The 17,914-nt window shown below is 39.1% G+C and overlaps 1 protein-coding gene across 1 annotated transcript in view; it reads left to right on the top strand.

The window, feature by feature from the left end:
• Positions 1–17,914, top strand: part of P3H2 (prolyl 3-hydroxylase 2) — a 187,440-nt gene that overhangs the window by 126,884 nt on the left and 42,642 nt on the right. Inside the window, exons 2-3 of the mRNA XM_004603009.2 lie at positions 12,926–13,078; positions 14,610–14,799. Of these exons, the coding sequence (XP_004603066.2) occupies positions 12,926–13,078; positions 14,610–14,799 (343 nt within the window). The remainder of the gene's footprint in view (positions 1–12,925; positions 13,079–14,609; positions 14,800–17,914) is intronic.

The following is a 17,914-nucleotide window of genomic DNA, read 5'->3' on the forward strand; positions in this document are numbered from 1 at the left end:
CAAATGTTTAGAGCAGCATTATTTGTGATTTCCAAATCTATAAGAAACTAGCACGTCCTTTGGGAGGTGAGTGGTAAGTAAACTGTGATAGATTCAGGCTATGAAATACTGTTCTGTGCTAAAAAAGAAATGAATTGCCAAAATACCACGAAGGAATCTTAAGCCAATCTAAAATGACTATATACTGTAGGATTCTTGCTATAAGACATTTGGTAAAAGCAATGCAATAGGAATTAAAAAGATCAGTGTTTCTAGGGATTGAGACAGGAGTTTCAAAAAAGAAAACAGAATTTTATTTTTTAGTGCAGTAAAAAATTCTCTGGAGGTCCGAGAGATAGTGTGGGGATTAGGGTGCAGATCTTGCACAGAACCTACACAATTATATTCTCTACACTCCTGGTCTCCACGTATAACTGGGTGCAGCCCTAGTGGCCCTCAGTAAACCCTGGTACCACAGGATCTGAAGCAGCACATCCTCTGGTCTTCACATTGAGACACCAGATTGATTGACTGAGAATTAAGTTCCCCCTGAGCACTTCCTAGGAGGGCTCCTCCCTCCAAAATGCTCTTGCAATACTTCAATGAAGAATATATATCACTGACATTTCTTCAAATCCTGATATTGTACAACACTGAGTGGACCGTGTGGACTTTTGGTGATTAGGAAGTAACAATGTAGATTCCCCCATTGTAAATATGTGCCACTCTAGTAAGTGATGATGATGTGGGGGAGTGGGGAGGGCAGCAGGGAAGATGCATGTGAGGGGAATGTAAGGAGATGGAAAATTTCTGTTTTTCCTCTCAATGTTGCTGTGAACCTGAAAATACTATAAAATCAATCTTATTCTCTCACACCCTCCCGAAAGTATTCTAAAATATTATAGTTTTTATTTTACCAATTCTTTTTGGACTAAAGTCGGGGATATATTCATGACTGTATTGACACACTGGAGTGATAACACAGTGGGTAGGGCGTTTGCCTTGCATGTGGCTGACCCGGGTTCAATTCACTGGTTCCTCTGGGAGAGCGCCGGCAAGCTACCAGGAATATCCTGCCCACACGGCAGAACCTGGCAAGCTACCTGTGGCATATTCGATATGCCAAAAACAGTAATGATAAGTCTCACAATGGAGACATTGCTGGTGCCCGCTCAAGGAAATCTATGAATAATGGGATGACAGTGCTACAGTGCAGTGCTACAGTATTCACACACACACACACACACACACACACACACACACACACACACACACTGATATAGCTTCCAGAACCCAGCTACAGCCGTGCTCAAGGCCACTCTCCACATACTTGGACGAGCCTCACCATGAAGGAACTGGCAGAGGAACCCAGGCATGTGGGACCGGGGCTGAGATCTCCAAGCCTGCTTGGATCGGGACTGCACCTCCTTCACCCAGACCCCCCATTTTCCAGTAGCTTGGCAGTCACACCCAGAAACTGCCCCCAGTACCATGTAATCCCATCAATGGCCAAGATCCAGAGACTATATAAAATGAAGCTCCTGGAAGCATGTGGCCTCTTATAGTCTAGCCCACTGATATATTTAAAGCAGCACACATGTGTTTGGTTTTAACATATTTACTTGTATTCTCTGATATACATTCTTTGTCCCTTTCAGACAGCCCAGCAAGCTACCTAGAGTATCCCACCTGCACTAAGGAGTCTGGCAAGCTCCCTGTGGTGTATTCGATATGCCAAATACAGTAACAATAACAGGTCTCTTTCCCTTGACCCTGAAAGAGCCTCAGATTGTTGGAAAAATGAGAAAGGGGAGGCTTCTAAAATCTTAGGGCTGGGGCAAATGGAGACGTTATTGGTGACCGCTCAAACAAATTGATGAGCAATGGGATGACAGTGATACAGTGATACTGTTTTTCTAAGACCAACAATAGAAACATGACATTTAGTATCATTATATTATATTATCATATATTATATATCATATTATATTACACAGATTATATTATACATCATGCAGCCATTATATTATAATTATATATTGCCATTTATATTACCATATATAATAGATTATATTACCATATTCTATTTGTGCTTTATCTTGTTTTTCCATTACTCTCTAGTCTTGACCTTGCATGGGACCAAGGCCATTCAAGTTGCCAATCTATGGAAATGTCTGTTATTTTTGTTTATTTTTCTCATACTATCTTGAACCTAAGGTCTATATTTTTTGTTTTTCCACTCCCAGCCTCAGCCCCAGCCCCACTGAGACCTTCCCTGAACCACCTATGTTAATTTCAGATTTCTACCACTTACCACAGTTCTGTATTGTCTGTTGTCCTCACACTCTGCCCCTAGTTCTGTAGAACTCTGGTTCTTAATATTAATATGTAGCATAATTTTTTAATCTTGTAGACTCTATTTAATAGGTGGTCTTGACCTTTTACTTCTTATCCTTATTTAATATACTTAGTGCCTAAAACAGAGTTGATCAGCAAGTGTCTGTCACCAGTAATGTGTTAAAAATACATCCCTAGAGATAGACATAGACAGATTGCACTCATCTGTGGAATATAGAATAACAGAGTAGGAGACTAACTCCCAAGAATAGTAAAAATAAGTACCAGGAGATTGACTCCATGGCTTGGAAGCTGGCCTCGCATTCTGGGGAGAGGGCAACTCAGATAGAGAAGGGAACACCAAGTAAAATGTGGTTGGAGGCCATGAGGGAGAAGGGTGATGCGTGCTGAATGTAGACTAGAGACTGAACAGTTTGGCCACTCAACATCTTTATTGCAAACCACAACACCTAATTAGAGAGAGAGAACAAAAGGGAATAACCTGCCACAGTGGCAGGGTGGGGTGGGAGGGAGATGGGATTGGCGAGGGTGGGAGGGATGCTGGGTTTATTTGTAGTGGAGAATGGGCACTAGTGAAGGGATGGGTTCTCGAACTTTGTATGAGGCAAACATAAGCACAAAAATGTATAAATCTGTAACTGTACCCTCAAAAAATAAATAAAAAATAAAAAATAAATTAATTTAAAAAAGTATTTGAAATTTAAAAAAAATACATCTCCACTTTGAAATAACTGGGATTGAAATTCTACGTTGTTGATGAAGATTTCAGTCACAAATTAGAAGCTATTGCATGATCCTGCAACTAGTGTTAGGTTAAATATTTTCTCTAATTATATAACATAATCTGATGGGGCGCTATCACCCGAAGGTCTTTTGTAACCCTGGTTTTCAATGGATAATGGATAGCGGTACCAATAATAGCAAAACAAATGCCAGGAATGTATCCGGAGAGTTGTTGCTACTTGAAGTGTTCAAAAAATGGATTTTCTCCAAGCTTGAGCCTGCTCAGAAGTTCAGATGCACTGTAACTTCTTTCTAGTACCACCTGTTGGCTGAGGTACAGACTAAATATTTAGGTCTCTATTTAATCTGTGTATCTGGTAGGAGCGTTTCATTTACAATATAGCCTTCAGGTTATTGCCATGGGTTAGTGCTTAGAAATATAAGTACAGGTGTGATGCCAGAGGAGCTTAGGAAACACGGAAAGAAGTCTCTGATCCAAACCACCTCTAAGAGGAACACAGACTGCCCAGTGAGGGGCAGCCATTAGTCAGTGTGATGTGTTAAACGCCTAAAAGGATCTTACTTGCTTCTTATTTCCTTTCCAAGAATGGTCTTTGGAATGCAATGCCCTGTGACTTCAGCCACAGGGCATTTTTTTTACATGAGCTAAAGTGCATGTTTTGAAATAATTTGGGAGTTAATTTCTCCGTGCCTGTAAGAGCAAGAGTTTGTATTTCACCGAGGAATGTCACGTTTTATACCGAAAAGGACACTTCACTTGTATCACTTGTCGTCGTCACCTGTTGCTCATCGATTTGCTCAAGCGGGCACCAGTAACGTGTCTATTTGTCCCTGTCCTTCCCAATGCTGCCATATTTCAGGCTCTTTCAGGGTCAGGGGAATGAGGCCCATTATTCTTACTGTGTTTGGCATATTGAATATGCCATGGGTAGCTTGCGAGGCTCTGCTGTGCGGGCAGAATACCCTTGGTAACTTGCAGGGCTGTCTGAGAGGGATGGAAGATTTTTGTGGAGAGTGGCCTTGAGCATGGCTGTGTGTGGCTGGCTTTTGGAGGTTTTTGACTGCCTGGCCTCTGCTTGGGGCGGGAAGGGAAACTCAGCCCCGCCCTTCAAGGAGGCCCCCCCGGTGAGGACAGTCTGGCATGGGGGCAGGAAGAGAACAGAATTTCCTGCCCCTGCACAAAAAAGGACACGTGGAAAATCTTTTTATTTGCTTGTTTGACTTATTTGACTTTCTTATATTTTCAAATCATTTTGTAATTCAGGTGGAATATAAATATACCTCACATTTACAAATGGAAAGAATGGTATGTATGTTAGAAATTGCAATGACAATATGTTTTCTGTGTGCTCATTAAACCCTAAGACTCTCTCACATCATCAATTTCTCTAGGCTATTTCTAGTGCTATCCTAGCCTGGCTACAATTCTTAACAAAGGTACATCGATTTATTGCTTCTGTTCCCTGGTCCACATGTTCCCTTCTGCTACACGTTCAGCAGCATGAGTAATTATGAGGAGAGCAAGAAAATGTTCACTTCTCAGTCATCAATCCTCCCATTTCTCTCTTATGACAAGTATGGTGTAGCTATCCTCTTGCTATTTCTCAAAATAATGCTCAGACATGCAAAAATGTTGTGATGGGTCCAGGAAAATAGTTCAAAGGAATGAAGCACATGCATTGCATGTGTGAGACCTCAAGTTTGATCCGGGTCACCACATGATCCTCACTAGCTATTACCAAGTCGAAGCAAACCATTAGACACATAGCATTAGTAGGGGCCTCCCACGTCTTAAAAACTGTTTCCAGAATTGTTTACTTCATATTTACAAAAGCCTAAAGTAGCAGCCTCAGGTTTTATTTTGCTGTTGATTTTTACAGGGTGTTTTAAAATCAGAAAGATCCATTCCACAGTTAATTACCCTTTGTAATCATATTTGAAAGATGAATTCAAATTACTGCACATTTCTACAATTTGGGGGAAATATGTGTACTGCCTGCTGATGGCTACAGAGAGATATCTCTAGAAATAAACAATTAGAGAGCTGGCTGTTGGCTTTGGGGAAATTATGGCCAGCTAGAACATTTTAATGGGTCACTAGGGAAAGTCAACATCCATCTCCATTTATCATAATGAAAAACAGGCAGAAGCAAAGTTTAAGTAAATGGTTACAACAACAAAATTTGTTTTTATTTCTTGAGGTTCATTAAGGGCAATTTGGTCTGTCCTGACTCTGGCTTCTGTTTGGGCTAGATCATTGATTGTATCGTAATGTGCAGAAGACTAAGGTGAATTAGTAGTTCCTCATCAAGCTTTTTGAAGGATTGTACACTCACATTGAGGCACGTTGTAATCGCTTTCCTCTTTACTATTACTATTGTAAAATTCACCAATGGCATTTTTCACTGTCACTGTCATCTCGTTGTTCATCGATTTGTTTGAGTGGGCACCAGTAACGTCTCTCATTGAGATTCTTATTGTTACTGTTTTTGGCATATCCAATACACATAGGTAGCTTGCCAGGCTCTGCCAGTTGGGCTCGATACTCTCGGTAGCTTCCTGGGCTCCGAGAGGGGAGGAGGAATCGAACACGGGTCAGCCTCGTGAAAGGCGAACGCCCAACCACTGTGCTATCACTCCAGCCCATGGCATTATTACACAGAGAAAATTCTTAACAATCTGAGAAGCAAGTTTATGCCTACTACAAGGGGCACCCCCAAAGAGAGGAGTACAATTTGAGCTTATTAAGAGAGATGTGCTTTTGCTGATTTGTTTTTCAAAAATAAGATAGAAACAAACTTCTTTCCATCCTCCCATCAAACACTACAATAGCCATGAGATGCTGGTGAAACTGGGTTAAGTACTGAGCGACATCTACCTTCCGGAAATATTTTTGAGCAGGATTAAAGCTCCATTTCCAAAAACAGTAGCAGGAAGCTAGTGTCAGAGAGGGCTTGGCTCAAACCTTCCTTTCGGTAACTATTACTCACCCTCTGACACCTCCAGGGAGACATCTGGAAGCACTGCAGATGTGAAGATGCCTGCCCAGTTATTCAGTCTTACCCTGTCCTAGACAGAGAACCAAAAACAACAGTGATGTGCTAATAAACTGGACACACTAATTTCTTTCTGTCTATGGTAGATATGACTGGCTCAGATTCCGTCCCCTAAGTCTCTCCACTGAGCCAGCAGGCAGCTGAGTCTTGCCTGTTCTGTTTTTGAAGTGAGACGATGCACAGATGGCTTGAAGGATCTTATCAAATTAAACACAGCTATTTTTTGACTAATACTTTGAGGGGGTTTTCCCCAGAAAACATCTAGGACTTTTATAGCGAAACAGTCTCTAATCTAAAATAGCAAGTCGAAACATTCTGCTTCTTCCCTTTTGTATTTTAGTCACACTGAAAGATGGCTTTTATGCAGATAAGAACCTTTTAGCAGATTTAGCTGATATAATCTGTCTTCTACTAGCTCCTAAAGGTAATCCCCTTTGACAGTGACTACTCACTGTGCGGACTAATATTAACTTGTGAACATGAGACTGAAAACTCGCTGGGATGTTTGCAAAGAGCAGGAATCTGTTCATCAGTTCAGGACCTTGAGTACTTAAAGGAAGAGAAGAAACAGTTTGGCAGAGGAGAACACTTTAAGAAGATGGTATCCTTCCTTTCCAATTTACTCCACAGAGAAAATGTTACTCTTAGAAATGTCACTTTCCATCTTCTCTTTACAAATAACATTTTGGGAGCTATAAATATTTACTTCTCACCATGACAACATTGTAGACCGACAATGCAAAGATAAATTCATTTTCCACATTCCCACAAATATCTAACTTAATGAATTGATTGTGTCTTTAAAACTAGAAATTTCTAAATTTTCTACATTGGGATATAGGAAAGTAATTTCTCAAAGTACCTCTTACTTTATCTTCTATTTTCCAGTGTACAAAAGAGTCATGAGTTAACGTGAAAAAATTAGTACTTGCAGGTCAAAGTGTTAGTTCAGGGTCTAAGGCACCTTCTTGCATGTGGCTGACCTGGTTCTATCCCTGGCACTGAATATGGTTCCCTTAGCACCACCAGGCATGATCCCTGAGCACAGAGCCAGGAGTAAGCCCTGAGCACAGCCAGATGTGTGCCTCCTTCTTCCCAAGTGTTTGCATAAATAAATTTTGAAAGAAACAAAATACAATTTTTTTAAAGAACTAAGAAGAAAATATGTGATCTTTTTGTTGGTCTAGCAATCCAGCATACTACAGATATATGCAAATGAGAATAAAGTCATATTGTATGTAAATTCTTCAATTTATAATAGTGAAGACAAGAAAGACAACATAGTAAGTTATGTAGTCCTCTGTGTCTGGTAAAATTTATTTAAAAAAACTTGTCAAGAGACATAAAGATTTATTTCCTGTAACTAAATTATAAACATGGTTGGATTCATTGTCGGTGTACTTTTGCAAGTTGTGTTATAAAACATAAACAGTTGGACCACATGAGGTTAATCGGGCATCTCTCAGCCCATTGATCCCCAGGGTTCAATTCAGCTGATCTGGCAGACTACGTGTCCCCTTTGCCTCTCACCCCTCCACACATATCCCCCTGGAAGCTGACGGTCCTCCCCCAAATAAAGAAAGAGCTCTTCTGTTCTTGGGTAGACCGTATGTGCACAGCTGCGCTTCCCGACCAAAACCTCCAAACCAGCTCTCAGTCTGAGGAGTGGTAATATCTCCAGAAATTGTGCAATAAGAATGGAGGACAGTGTTTTTCTGCCTTTCTGTGTTGTTGCTGTGGTTTAATGCTCTAGAAACGGAATTCACCAGATGAAAAAATATTTAGGAATTCCCTAAAATAGGGTCAGATTGTCATTACATAGTCTGGTCTCTAAATTTGAGGATTTAGTTATATCCAGTTCAAATAAATAAAATTTTTGTTTGAGGAGTTAATGTGCCTTTGTTTTTCACTGTTTTTTTGCCCCCCCCCCCCAGTGGTGTGCAGGGCTTACTCCTGGCTTGGAGCCCAGGAATCAGTCCTGAAGGACTTGGGGTACCCTAGGGGGTACTGAGCATCAAAGCCAGGTTAGCGAGTACCCAAGGCAAGCGCCTCACCTTGTCTACTATCTCTAGGGCAGTGAAACACATCTTTGTTTTAATAGTACACTTTTATGATATTTTGAATGTTTTATTTTGTTTCATATCATGTTTTCATATCAAGAGCCTAAGGGGTGTCCTTCATTACTTGGGGGGACCATATGGTGCCTGAGATCCTCTGACCCTCTGTTTTTCACATTTACTTACTGGTTTTGAGGGAAGATTATTGGTGGGCTGGCAGATGATTGAGATGGATGTGGATACTTTATCGAGTGTTGACATCTCTACAAAAGATGTCTAGTATCACTGTTAGTAAAACAAAACAAATTCAAACCCGTGAGTTGAGTTGAGTGTTTAGCACAGTGTACAAGCTGTGATCTAGTGACTTCCTTTCTCTCCAGCTACTGTGTTTATGCTGGTAAATGAAATTTAAGAATTCTACTGTGGCTTATAAACAGGATGTCTTCAGTGTCAACTTACATGCTTGGGGGTTAGTAAGAAACAACATATGGGCTAAAATTCTCTAAGATCTCTAGATTGTGAAATTTCATTAAAGAGCCAAGATAGAAGTGAATAGTGCTTCATTGAAATGTGATGCATGATATTTGATGAATTTCCAAATCAGGGAGGCAAAAATAAAGAGTTTCCCTCTTCTTGAGAATGTTTGTAAGAAAGGCAACAAAGCAGTTGGTCTTAATGTTTTATTCTAGTTACATAAAAAGACTTTAGAAGATATAAAATAATTTTAAATATTATGTTTCCGAAGTGCATTATACTCTTTATATCTTTTAGATTTCTCTCTTCTTGCGTGTGTCTTACAAGCTCTTCTGAATTTTATACACAAACTATTTGAGCATCATATTTCTCTTATTGAGAAAGACATATGTATATATCCCTAAAATATATTTGAAAACATTAGAACTGCATACTTCTATGCTATGTGCTTTTACCTTCTGACACAAGAATTTTTGCTGCAGCAATGACGGGTAGAACTTTTCCAGAAAAGAAGGAAAGGAATGCAGAAAATGAGAACACATAGGGGAACTGACTAGTGCTGTCCTGTTTTATTTTGCAAAATAAAAGGTCTCAACTGCTGCAATAGTCTCTTGCCTGCTACCAAAGCTCAGCCATTCACAGAGCAGTCAGAATTGTCATTATACCAGTATATGGCTTAAGAGGTTTGCCTTGTGTGCAGCTGATCCTGGTTCAATCCTATGCACCTCCAATAACCCCCAAGCACTGCCAAGAATAATTCCTGAGTACAGAGCCATGAGTGGCCATTAAGAAATGCCAGGTGGCCCCAAATTAATAAAAATGAATTAAGGTCACATCAGATGTTGAAAATTCTTTCATGGCTTCCTCTTGCACTTAGGGTAATTGTTTGTCATAACTTACTAGTGCTTGATTCAATAAATTCTCAAGTCTCTCTTTGGATCTGCTCTACTTGTAAAACATTTAATACTTTTAAAACACTTTCTACACCACTGCCCTCTCACTTGACATTTTTTTTTAAGATCAGGAATGCATTTCTTCCTGTTCTGCTCAAGACTATCCCCTCAACATTTAAGTCTCAACACAAAATCTCCTGCAGAGAGATTTTCTCTAAATAATTTTTTAGTGAAATTTTCATTCTGAAGGAGTTCAATTCCAGATTCCATGCAGTATTTTTTTTTTACTTATTTCGTCACAGCATTCAGCACAGTCTGAAATTATGTCTATTAATGATATAGCTACTTCAGATCTGTCCCCTTAGATGGGAATGTAAAAAAATTAGAAAACAGAGCTTTTGTCTGTCTTGGCCATGTAGGTATTCTCATCAACTATCACACTTTCTAAAATAGATTCAGTGTTAACAAATATTTGCTGAACAAGTGAATGGGTGAACTGAATAACTTGTGACTGACTTGAATACAGGGCTTGGATGTGTTTTAAAGAAACAGGAATCATTACATTATAAGGCTTACACAAAACTGCTTTGGGGAAAGCTTACATCATGAGAGACAGGAGGAAGTTGGGCTCGAAAGATAACACAGGAACCAAGTTATGAGCTTCTTCAGTGCTGTGAAGCATAGTTTCTGGGATCACTTTTGTGGCTACTGAGGATTTTTAAAGAGTCAATACGTGCTTTTGGAATGTTCTCTTCTTACCAGCTGGAAAATCATTTGTGTGTCAGAAGATTCTCATTTACTCATCGGTCCAAGGACAGAAAGTAACTTCTAAATGTCAGCAAAGGTGTTGATTTAGTCAACATCCAAGCCTTTTTCCACACAGCAACACTGCCACGTACAGCTGGCAGCCCTGTACAGCCTGAGATAAAATGAGCCAGGTCTTCTAGAGAGCATTTTTTTAACAGTTTTTTTCATTCCTCAGTGAAACCCTTTATGCCCTTAAGATTTAGGTTCTATCATGTGACTGAATCATTCTCTCTCCCTTAGTTTTTCTTTTATTTTGCCATTTATTTTTCTAATCCATAGCTACCCTCACATTAGAATTATCCTCTTCTGTATTTTGTTCTTTATATATATATATATATGTATATATATATGTTTGTGTGTATAATATGTATATTATATATAAACACATGCTATATATGCACTGTAGCACTGTCATCCTGTTGTTCATCGATTTGCTCGAGCGGGCACCAGTAATGTCTCCATTGTGAGACTTGTTACTGTCTTTTTTATTATTATTATTATTATTATTATTATTATTATTATTTTGCTTTTTGGGTCACACCCGGCGATGCACAGGGGTTTATTCCTGGTTCTAAACTGAGGAATTACCCCTGGCGGTGCTCAGGGGACCACATGGGATGCTGGGAATCGAACCCGGGTCGGCCGCGTGCAAGGCAAACACCCTACCTGCTGTGCTATTGCTCCAGTCCCACATGTTATATATATAATATATAGTATATATAAACACATATTTCTATGTATGTATAAACAGTTTAAATTTTTTAACTATGACTAGAATTTTGTTTGCCTCAGTGGAGTAATACATAAGATCCTTTCTTACCTAAAGCTTTTAAGATTTTATAAGAATAATCTCCACCAAATATGTTGGTATAGGTAGCACACATGTGTTCATTTAAATTTTTTTTCTGCCACTTCAGATGGATGAATCTAATTTGTAGAATTGACTACAAAGAGGAAAAAAGTATGTCCAGTTAAAATAGTGATTTGTTTTGCAGGCTCTGGCAACCAATTTTATTTTTCTCAACTAGTTTATAATAATTTAAAAGCCACAGTCAGTCCATGATACGTTTTATGGTTAAAACTTAAGTCATGGAATTTTTTTCTTATTGAGGAAGATGGAATTACGCTTAATACTAGATTTTGAATGGAGGAGGCACTAAGCAAAAGCAGAGTGGTCAGATTTGTGTAAAGGAAGCAGTTTATCAACAATAGCTAATGATTTTTCAAGAATTACTGAATCACATACATGGTGTCACTAATTTTAAAAATTCTCCATCAGAGTCATACCCTCAAGTGTTGTTATCAAGCATATAACATTAGAGTACATTATAGGGGCTGGAGCGATAGCACAGCGGGTAGGGTGCTTGCCTTGCATGCGGCCGACCCAGATTCGATTCCCAGCATCCCACATGGTCCCCTGAGCGCCACCAGGAGTTATTCCTGAGTGCAGAGCCATTATAGTTTATGAGTACAATTGGATATAATATGCCTTTTGTTGCATATATAAAATATTAATTTGTTAGAGTGTTTTCCCCTTTCCTTAGTCATATCATAGATATCATTTAATTATAAAATAAAGGAAAACAAAAGACAAGCTAGTTAGATGGTCCCTATTATTAGAGAACTCTAAAATACATATGAATATGAATATTCTCAGGTAGGTATGGTTTGAATAACAGCATTTAGGTGCATGAAATGGAGCAAAGAATGACTCTTCAACAAATGGCAGAAACTTGGGAAACTTAGACTACTTTTCATGTCATGGTACACTGTCAAAAATAAAAGTTGCTTAACAATTATTTACCACTCTGTGATTTTATATTGACATGTCTGATAGCAAAGAGTTTTCATTGTTTTTCTATTTTCAAACTTGATCAACCCTACTTTGAATTTCACCACTAAAAAAAAAAAAAACAACCCAGCAATGTAAATAGTCACCTTTCAGATATGGAATAAATGGATCTTTTTATAGACAATCTTTATGTCCAAAGCATATGGCACATGTTAAATGAAGTAAATTTAACAATCTCTTCATCATTGAAATAATTCACTTCTTTCAACTTTGTGTTGTTCATTCCTGAGTAGAAATTTGGCAGAGAGATACAGCAAAACTGCCATTTGGAGAAATCATAGTTTTGTTTATGTTTTTCCAGTCAGAAGGAAAAATTATCACAAAGAAGAAAAACAAATGAAAAAGTATTAAAAGAATAAGTTCAAAGTTGGCGAGTTTTTGCTTTGTTCTGTTTTTAATCAATCATCAAACAAATAAGCATGTAGATACATTGTCCTAGAATACACAGATGGCTTAGTAAAGAAGAAGATGGGAATGACCTGGAACACAGAACATTAATCTATTTTCACCAAAAGCCAAACAACTACATATTATCTTATAAATTCTGTCTAATATTCTCATTCTTTAGTATAGAGATTGAGCATAGGGAATATTAACTGGTCCCTGGCCTTACCGCTTTCAAACTATTATATCTTGGCTAAATCTGAGTCTTTAAAAATTACATATCTTCATTCCGGTTCCTTTTTGTCTTCTCTCTCTTCACAGCTTAACCAGATGGAAAAGGCTATGGAAGCAGCTCATACATTTTTCATGGCCAACCCTGAGCACATGGAAATGCAGCAAGACATAGAGAATTATAGAACAATGGCAGGTGTTGAAGCATCCCAGCTGGTAGATCGAGAAGCCAAACCACACCAGGTGAGCTCCAGAAATCCCTTCTCTAATCACTAGAGCTAACTCCTGTTCCTTAATGCTCTTTGACTCAAAGAAGATTCCTATTGGATGGGAAGCTCGAACAGATACCTGATTCCGACATGGTAACTTTTTTATTTATTTATTTATTTATTTATTTATTTATTTATTTATTTATTTATTTATTTTTGCTTTTTTGGGGTTACACCCAGCGATGCACAGGGGTTTTTCCTGGCTTTGCACTCAGGAATTACTCTTGGCGGTGTTTGGGGGACCATATGGGATGCTGGGAGTCAAACTCGGGTCAGGTGCATGCAAGGCAAATGCCCTACCAGCTGTACAATTGCTCCAGCCCCAATATTTTTATACTTTCTAAATTTCCCAGTGAAATATTGTGATTATAAGTGTAAGGAAAAAGAGAAAATAGGGCTGGAGCGGTAGCACAGCGGGTAGGGCGTTTTGCCTTGCATGCGGCCAACCCAGGTTCGATTCCCAGCATCTCATATGGTCCCCCAGCACTGCCAGAAGTAATTCCTGAGTGCAGAGCCAGGAGTAACCCCTGTGCACTGCTGGGTGTGACCCAAAAAGTAAAAGAAGGAAAAAGAGAAAATGAAAAATAACCTAGACTATCAAGGAGCTTCAGTGAAAATGGGAATATCCTAATTAACTGTGTCCCGCTCTGAGCTCTATCCTTCCCTTCCTGCATTGAGATTGTACACATGAGCATTGAAGTCAATGTGACTTGCTCAAGGTCACACTGTGGTTTCTCAGCTCTAGCTCCCTTTTACATCTTTCACATTGTAAATCCTGTTCTTCTAAGTCACTTGATAATATGTCTAAATAAATATTAACTGAAATCACGGTCTGTTGGAAGAGTATCATTTTCAACTGGTGATATCACTATTGTCAACATGTAGCTGCCAAGATGCTTATGTAAAGGATAAGAGAGAGACATGGTAGATGGATAACGCCATTTGAAAAAGAAAATTAGACCGGCTATGGATGTGCATGTCATTTTCACCTACCTTAAGTTTGTCACCTTGTCTCCTAGCTACTATTTTAAAAGGGTTACAAAATAGTCTTAAATGTTGTACTCAGGAAAAAAAATTAAGATTACTGTCCCAACAATTGGTTTGATTAGTAATTCCTTTTATTTGAAAGTTGGCTAAGCAAGGAAATTTTAAATTATATTTCTCCTCAGTGCACTTTTTTTAAATCCCTCTATAGCACAAGAATCCCAAACCACCTACCTGAAGCATCCCAAGTCAACTTCTGTGCTGATATTCAGAGACCTCTTGAGTACTCCAGTGTTTTGTGTTGGGGTCACACCCAGTGGTGCTCAAGGTTCATTCCTGGATCTGCACTCAGGGGTAACTCTTGGCAGGCTTGGGGGATGATAATGGGTGCAGGAGACCAAACAGGGATGACTGTATGCAAGGCAAAACTCTTCCTATTGTACTAGCAGCCCCCAAACCCCTGAATACTCTTTGGGGAAAGCTTTTTTATTTTTATTTTATATTTTAAATATTTCTTGCAGGAGAGTTATAGTGCAGGAGTTAAACATTACGAGGATGATGACTTTGAACTGGCTATCAAGTATTTTGAAAAAGCATTAAGAGAATATTTCAACGAAGAGATGGAATGTCGAGCCCTGTGTGAAGGGCCTCAGAGATTTGAAGAATATGAATACTTAGGGTACAAAGCTGGTCTCTATGAAGCCATTGCAGGTAAGCTTATTTTTAGCTTTATTTATTTTCTATTTATAGAAATACTTTATATAAGATATAAAAATATCCCAACAACATACACTTGTACATTGTAAGATGTGAAAACATTCTATGAGCATATATCTATCCGATAAAATATCCTGCAGCTAAATTTACCAAGTTTAAGTTTTGATGTCTTTATCCCCAAGCATTTTCCAGGTGCAAATTTAAGTATTGATTTCCTTGTCTGATCATTTAATGTTTATAAAATGCGGATAATACTTCAAATACTGTTTTATAGTATATTTGTTTCTCTTTTATCTTATGCTTAACACTATATTGTGGACTTCATCTCTTGTAAGTATCCATAGTTTCATCTTTTTTATGTTTAATGGCTGCATCATATTCAGGATATTAGAATAAAATAATTTATTTGGTTACTTTCTGGGTTGATATTAGGAAAGTGTTCAGTTCAGGGCTAAAGAGATGGTACAACAAGTAGGGTGCCTTGCACCCAGCTGACCCAGCTCACTGGCACTTCATATAGTCTCAAAGCCCTCCCACGAATAATCCGTGCAAAGCCAGGAATACACCCTGAGCACAGCTGGATATGGCCCCAAAAACAAAAAACAAAAGAAAGTTGCAATTCTTAATTATTATGAACATTGAGTAGGGAATGTTCTTGTATATTCACAAGATACAAAAGTGTTCCCTTTTACTTTTGAGCATTTAAATTAGGTTGCATTCGTTATTGTAATTTTACATTTTATTTTATATATTTATTATTTATAAGAAAGCCTGGAGATTTCAGTCACAAAACCCACATATGTGATTTTTTCAGCAGATTATATCTTGGTGAGGTCCATTCTGAAATGGGGGAGTCAGACCAGGGATTGGATTGTGGAAGAAAGTGGCTGCTGGGGGGGTCTGCCTGGCCAGGCACCAGGCCAACCTGCCCCCTCTGATTTACTCCAGTCTGTTCAGCCATGTGCGGGTCCGAGATTAACTGCAGCTTTTGATCTCTTTCGAGATTTATCTATGGGTCTCTGAGATAAGGCCAATAAATAAGTTTGCATAGTTGAGCCGGAGGTGGTTTTATGGATGTGGCACCCACATACCTAACTTTTGGCCATTCAATTTCTTAGTAAACTTGGTCACAAGTTGTTGGGGTCTGGCCAAAGCTTATAGTGAAAATTTGGGGGTTTCAGAAAGCCTGAAAGCACCATCAGGCTGCTGATGCAACTCGCCCCAGAGGTTCAGGTACTCCCATTCCTTTGGAATATTTAACTTAGCATGATACTCTCTAATCAACCCCATCTTATAACACCAGCAAGACTGTCCTTTCTCATAGCTCAGTTGTATTTCACTTTGTGTGTGTGTGTGTGTGTGTGTGTGTGTGTGTGTGTGTATAAAACAGCTTCTTTTTTCTGTCTTGGTTGCTTCCAGATCTTCCTTACTATAAATAAGACTTTTGTGAACACAGTTGTACAGATGGACTGGAGCGATAGCACAGCATGAAGGGCATTTGCCTTGCACACGGCCAACCTGGGTTCTATTCCTGTCCCTCTCGGAGAGTCCGGCAAACTACCGAGAATATCCCGCCTGCAAAACAGAGCCTGGCAAGCTGCCCATGGCATATTCAGTATGCCAAAAACAGTAGCAAATCTCACAATGGAGATGTTACTGGTGCCCGCTCAAGCAAATTGATGAGCAACGATGACAGTGCTACAACAGTGCTACAGTTGTAGAGATACTAGTATACTTTTAATCAGTATTAGTGATATTGCTGGAACATATCATAGCTCTGGGAGAAATTTCTGGGAGAAATTTCCATGCTGCTTTTATAGAGGATGAGTCAGTTTACAATTCCAGTGACAGGAATGAAGGTCCTTTATTTCCATCAGCACTTGTTGTTTCTGGCGTTGTTGAGATAAGCTATTCTTCCAGTGGTGAGATGATCTCTCATTGTCCTTTCCAGTGGGATTTCCTTGATAATCTACAGCAATATTTTTTCATGTGCTCATTAGTCATGTGCAATTTTTTTTTTAGAAGTTACTGCTCAATTCTATTTCCCACTTTATTGGTATAAAAATTTTACATATTACAAGTGAAAACTTGAAATAGTAGGTAGTGTGAAGTATATATTATATTTGGAAAGTCGGCTAATTTACCGTCTATGATACTAGCTTCTTTGCTACATATTGAAAAATACACAGAAAATCATACTAACATACTGCTTATATTAACAGCCTAACTGTAAAAAATAAAGCTGTTGGAAGGATATAAAGACAAATTTTTGTATGAAAGGAAAAATATCTTATTGGCTTGACAAAAGACAGTATATACATCTATATATCTATATAGATATATGATATATATATAGATATAGATATGACATAACTTGTATAATCTCCAGGTGGCTAGGGGAAGTCCCAGCAGCTCTTCCTCTTGCTGCCCATGTTTGGTGGACTCAAGCCACTCCCCCACCCGGGCCAGCCCAGGCCATGGGCGGATGAAGGAGGAAATTAGGGCCAAGCTGGTTAATGATCAATGCCTTTTATTCCACTCTCCCCACACGCCTGTTCCAGTCTCACTAAGCTCCCCATTGTAGTCTCACACTGGCCCTCATTCCCGTCTCCTACTGTCTCTCCCACTCAGCTCTCCACTCTGCATTTTGCAGCCATGTCTCTCCACTCGGCTGCTCCTGCATTCTTCCCCTACATTCTTCTCCCTCCGTCCCCCTGCTGGCCTCTCTAGCTCTATCTTGCTGCCCTCCTCTCTCTTATCTCTCTCCAAATTCCTCTACTGGGAAGTTACCCCATCCTGCAGCAAAATCAACATATCAAAAACCCTTCTTCTGCTCAAGGGCAAAATACCACTTAAGGTGTTTTTCTCCATTCTTTAGTCCAATAACTTAATTAACATCTTAATTCTATTTCTGAATATTAATTACTGCGTGTGGACATGGTAAGAGATACATTGAGCTTGTAGGGTGACTCTCCTGGGCATCTCTCACCACAAACTCAGACTACAGTGCTCTGGCAGGATTAATCATTCCTAACCCAGGCAGGGTCCAAATCTAGTTATTGCTTTTTGTATCATGACAGCATTTGTCCATGACCAAGCTCTTAACTTA

This window comes from Sorex araneus, chromosome 2 (assembly GCF_027595985.1).
Source record: "Sorex araneus isolate mSorAra2 chromosome 2, mSorAra2.pri, whole genome shotgun sequence".
NCBI classification, from domain to species: Eukaryota; Metazoa; Chordata; class Mammalia; order Eulipotyphla; family Soricidae; genus Sorex; species Sorex araneus.